The sequence below is a fragment of the Ranitomeya imitator genome, chromosome 2 (genome assembly GCF_032444005.1).
Source record: "Ranitomeya imitator isolate aRanImi1 chromosome 2, aRanImi1.pri, whole genome shotgun sequence".
In the NCBI taxonomy this organism is placed as follows: Eukaryota; Metazoa; Chordata; class Amphibia; order Anura; family Dendrobatidae; genus Ranitomeya; species Ranitomeya imitator.
The window spans coordinates 747,024,713-747,030,499 of NC_091283.1; the positions used below are offsets into that span (position 1 = coordinate 747,024,713).

The 5,787-nt window shown below is 42.8% G+C and overlaps 1 protein-coding gene across 1 annotated transcript in view; it reads right to left on the bottom strand.

Annotated features, from left to right (window-relative positions):
• Window positions 1–2,512: 2,512 nt before the first annotated feature.
• Window positions 2,513–5,787, bottom strand: part of LOC138665626 (neurotrypsin-like) — a 98,074-nt gene continuing 94,799 nt past the window's right edge. The window contains exons 14-15 of the mRNA XM_069753276.1: window positions 5,575–5,787; window positions 2,513–3,052 (exon numbers count right to left, since the gene is read on the bottom strand). The exon at window positions 5,575–5,787 is cut by the window's right edge and continues 65 nt beyond it. Coding sequence (XP_069609377.1) covers window positions 2,742–3,052; window positions 5,575–5,787 — 524 coding nt within the window. The 3' untranslated portion in view covers window positions 2,513–2,741. The remainder of the gene's footprint in view (window positions 3,053–5,574) is intronic.

Genomic DNA, 5,787 nt, shown 5'->3' on the forward strand with positions numbered 1-5,787 from the left:
TACCTCAAAACATGCCAAATGGGTCTGGAGATTGTGGATGCCAAAACATATTACACAACACTCCATTTCTCTTCTTCTTGGTCACATAGCCTTAACGAGCCTGGAGGTGTGTTTTGGGTCATTGTTCTGTTGCAACATAAAAGATGGTGCCATTAAGTGCAGACTAGATGGAATGGTAAATCATTGTAAAATGATGTGGTTGCCATCCTAGATAAGTGTGCTGTGAATTTGGAATAAATCACCAACTGTGTCACCAATAAAGTTCTCCGTCACCACAATTATCACACTTAAGGTACCGTCACACACAGCGACGCTGCAGCGATACCGACAACGATTCGGATCGCTGCAGCGTCGCTGTTTGGTCGCTGGAGAGCTGTCACACAGACAGCTCTCCAGCGACCAACGATGCCGGTAACCAGGGTAAACATCCAGTGCAGGAGGAGTGCAGAGCACAGCGCTGGAGGACAGACGGCTGTAGGTAAGTATGTACTGTTTTTTTTTTTTTACTTTTAGGATGGTAACCAGGGTAAACATCGGGTTACTAAGCGCAGCCCTGCGCTTAGTTACCCGATGTTTACCCTGGTTACCAGTGAAGACATCGCTGAATCGGTGTCACACACGCCGGTTCAGCGATGTCTGCGGGGAGTCCAGCGACCAAATAAAGTTCTGGACTTTCTTCCCCGACCAGCGACAGCACAGCAGGGGCCTGATCGCTGCTGCCTGTCACACTGGACGATATCGCTAGCGAGGACGCTGCAACGTCACGGATCGCTAGCGATATCGTCTAGTGTGACGGTACCATTACCCTTCTATGCTCCACATTGAGCAATACACATGTTGAAACTGTCTACTCACCTTTGCTGCATCTTACAAATATATGGCAATTGGTTACCAAAAATCTCACATTTTGACTCATTAGACCACAGTACATAGTTACACTGATTTAAAGTACAATTTCATCGTAAAAGCATGTTTTGGACAGTGGATGTTTAAATGTGTCTCCAACTTGATGTCTGTGCATAATTTATATGGGCTGTTATCTAGGCTGCTGTCAATTAACAGTTTTTGATGCTGGTATCTCTGATAAACTTATCCTCTGTAGCAGAGTAAATCTTGCTCTTAAGGTACCTTCACACATAACGATATTGTTAACGATATCGTTGCTATTTGTGACGTAGCAACGATATCGTTAATGAAATTGTTCTGTGTGACAGCGACCAACGATCAGGCCCCTGCTGGGAGATCGTTGGTCGCTGAATAAAGTCCAGAACTTTATTTCGTCGCTGGACTCCCTGGAGACATCGCTGGATCGGCGTGTGTGACACCGATCCAGCGATGTCTTCACTGGTAACCAGGGTAAACATCGGGTAACTAAGCGCAGGGCCGCGCTTAGTAACCCGATGTTTACCCTGGTTACCATGCTAAAAGTAAAAAAAAAAAAACACTACATACTTACCTACAGCCGTCTGTCCTCCAGCGCTGTGCTCTGCACTCCTCCTGTACTGGCTGTGAGCCGGAAAGCAGAGCGGTGACGTCACCGCTCTGCTTTCCGGCTCCCAGCCAGTACAGGAGGAGAGCAGAGAAGCAGAGCGCAGCGCTGGAGGACAGACGGCTGTAGGTAAGTATCTAGTGTTTGTTTTTTTTTACTTTTAGCATGGTAACCAGGGTAAACATCGGGTTACTAAGCGCGGCCCTGCGCTTAGTTACCCGATGTTTACCCTGGTTACCGGCATCGTTGGTCGCTGGAGAGCGGTCTGTGTGACAGCTCTCCAGCGACCAAACAGCGACGCTGCAGCGATCCGGATCGTTGTCGGTATCGCTGCAGCGTCGCTAAATGTGAAGGGGCCTTTACTTTTCTGCTGAGGCCCTCATGAGAGTTAATTCAATCATAGGGATTGAGGGTTGTCTGCACGTAAGGATACCTGCTGTACGCCCAAGCAGTAGTTTTCCTCCACACAGTAGCGTAGCTACCGGGGGGGCAGAGGGTCGCGGGTGAATTGTGATTCCACCCATGACTGTTCCGGGTACATGTCAGCTGAACAGATCAGCTGTCATGTGCCAGAAAAGGTGCAGGCTCATCGCTGAAGCCCACACTAAACAGAGGGATTAAAGGGGACCAAACTGAAAGGGTACCAACTGGAAAAGGCTGGTTACTGGCTGGTTCTCCCCACCTGCTCCCCTTGATTGATGAGTCTCTCCCTATACACGCAGACATTCAATGGTGTTGGGCGGAGATAAGTCGCAGGGACCTATCTTTTCAACTAGTCTCCTGTGCAGCTCAGTCCCAAGCAACTTTCAAGCATACCTGGCTGAACTCATACAGCCACTGCCTGATACATGCTGCACATGGATTGGGCAGCATGTATCAGCTGTCGGGTTCCCTTTAAGTAAACTAGAAAACTGGCATAGAATTTGTTTTAAATTGTTTGCTGTGCACATTGCAAACCTAGGATGCGCCTTGTTGTCAGTAGTATGTCTGTATGATCATAGTAGAAATCATATGGCGACAATAAACAGGAAATGAAATGATATATTTCTATACACAATACGGTTGTTACAGTGACAAGGACAAAACATGGAGACATTTCACAGCTTTCTTTTTTTACATCAAAGGCTATACATGGAATTAAGGCATGTTGTAGAGCACATATTGTTCCAAGATGAATCTCATGGTAAAAAGTTCATAGTTTTCAACACGAGTCAGGTAAATAACAATGAATGAAGATTGTTTTGTGTTTAGCTTATTTCAGCTTCGTAACCCTTTTAATCCAAGGGATAAACCTGTTAACTTTGGTATATACTCCAGGAGAGTCCTTTCGTCCACACCCATAGCCCCACGAAGTTATTCCTACTATTATCCATTGTCCATGGTCATTTTGGCACATGAGAGGACCGCCACTGTCTCCTTGACAACTATCTACTCTATTGTCTTCAGATAAATTTCCAGCACAGATCATTCGATTTGTAAATTTCCCTTTATAACGAAATATACATTTCTCTTTGGGAAGAATTGGAACTGCGCCTTCCAGAAGGGTCTTCGAATAGGAAATACCTGTGAAAAGAAATTAAAGTTAGAAGAAGATATATTTAACCTTTTGAAGAGAGCTTATCAAATGGGAAAAGCAATAGCAATATTTTTGCTTTCACATTAAATGATCAAAAATACAGCAAATTTCACCTGTTGAGGGCAGAGCAAAGTACTGCAGTGCGCAGGCACTGGGAAAGGTCAGAGAGGCCCAGAGCCTGCGCACTGCAGCACTTTGCTCTGCCCTCAACAGGGCAGACAAAATACGCCTGCGCCGGAGCTGTGGCAGGAAGGCAAGAAGAGGACATAATCGTATAAAGATAGGAGGTGCCGAACCCAGACCGCGATGCCCATCAGACCCGGACCGCAGCGGGACCACTCCTGGGTGAGTATAATGTAACATGCTTTTCTTACCTTTCATGTTACATCGGGGGCTTATCTACAACATTACAGAATGCTGAAGATAAGCCCCTGATGCCGGTGGCCTTAGCTCATATACGATTTTTGGGGTGACAGATTCCCATTAACTAAATTATATATATTGGGCGACTAGTGAAAGTATGAATTAAAAAATATCACTGACTGTTCTTTTCATTTTAAACAGGTTCCTTTAGAATGGCCAAGACCATATAATAAGCAGTTATATGAATTGTGATCGCAAATATCCCTGATTTAACTTTAAATTGACACGAAAACTCAAAGAAATGAAGACAGAAAGAAAAAAAAAAAGACAGAAAAAAGGCCTTCATTTCATAAAATTCCATAAAATTAATTCCATAAAATTCCATAAGGTCCCCGTTATCTTGATTTATTTGACACCTATCTACTCTTATACTTGAGCTTTTTAATGTCATTCCATAAAACCAGGTCTATATGAATTTGCCACTGGAACCATCAACGTGAACCAAACATTGTTCCATTTGCATGTAAGCTATCAATAAATTCCTCTGCTGTAGAAGATATTACTTATCTTGTGGGTTGAAGGACGTGTCTCAGTAAAATATTTTTAAACTAGAAACTGAAAAAGGATAACGGTGCAAATTTCAGGGTAGAAGTTACAAAGCTGAGCACTCTGTATTATAAAGAGTAGACACATTTCTCAGAAGGTTTGAATGACTGGACAGGACCAATAAATATGTTCTAATATTTTAAAAATGGCTGCCAGAATCGTAAAATAACGTACAAAATATTTCTCACCTATTCTCTTTGCAAACGATCTAAACCTGATTTTTCTGATGCGCTTCAAGTGTTCATTTACTTAACTGCAGCCAATCAATGGTCACAGCCGTCATGTGATCCTCTACTGGGATCATTATATCATTTGTTAATTTAAAAGACTTGCAACCATTTTTACAAAATGTCGAAACATTGGATAAAGCCTTGAAGTATAGCTAGAGATTGTACAAGCTGGAAAATCTTGGACTAATTGTCTACTCAGTCTCTTGACAATGTAAGGCAAGATATAATGTCATTCTGGATAAAATAACTGCATTAGGTTTTACATCAGGCGCCGCATGGCTAAAGTATGAGAATACAGAATTGCTCAAAATTAGCAGGAGGGATAATTCTACAAAAACCTTTGAGCTTTCATAGAACTGGTTTCAGTGTTTTCTTTTCATTAATTTGGGGAAAGAGTGGAGGATTGCCTGGGAGCAAAGGTGAAGAATTTGAGGGCACTGTTTACCAGGCACCCTATTTAGAAACCTAAAGCTATTTGAATAGCAAATAGTGGGTTATCTGTCATGATTCCTCCACGCAGTGAGTGATTGTTGTGCTGTTCTAAGGAAACTGTCTTGCTGAGTTGTCTGTGTCTTGAATGGCAGCTTGGCTGTCCAATCCTGTGATGGGCTTGCTGAGGTGTCGGTGCCTTGATTGACAACTCAACTGTCCAATCTGTGATTGGGATGTGCGGGACTTTCTCCAGGTGTTCGGTATCCTGGTGATTACCCAGCTACTTAACCAATCTGTCTGCCCCTGATCCCTGTCAGACGTAGTTTGGGCTTCTTGGTGAGTGTTAGCCTAATTCTGATGCTCTGAGTTCTGATCTTCTGCTGCCTTTGGACCGTGTTCTGACTATCACTTTGTCTTGTCCTTTGGCTTTTGATTTGTAATCTCTTGTTATTGACCATGGATTGTGACCTGACTTACGCCTTCGTTTTTTCCCTTGGCTATCTACGTACTCTCTTGGTATTGACCCTGGAACGTCTGACTCTTCTGCCTCACGGTTTGTCTGTTAATAGTGACTAGCATCACATTATCTAGCATGAAAGTTTATTCAGTATTTTTGGAAATTAGGTTGCACACAAAATAATGCCCAAACTGCCCCAAAAATTGCAGCTAGTAGCCAGACACAAACAAAGTAGCCTTTGACCTAATTTTCATAAACACTTCTAAATTAGTACCATAGTGGACACTGTCAAAAATTCAATTTACTAGTTAAGAGATGTACATTATTTACTGTACATTCCAGCAATCAGGTAATATAAAGTAATATTATACAGTAATATTTAGGTATAGGTGTAATATAATAATACAATAGATTGAAATACCTGTGTCTCCCCAGCCAGAAATGAAGCATGGCTTCTTGTGTACAAATGACTCCTTCCTTTCCGGAAGACATATTGGCAGGACATGGTAGGTAAATGACATGCAATGACCTTCCTTTCCCTTTAATCTGACCAATGCAATGTCATTGTCATTGCTGCCAGCGTGGTATTTCTTATGTACAACGATCTTCTGCACTGGCAACTCACGCTCAAAAT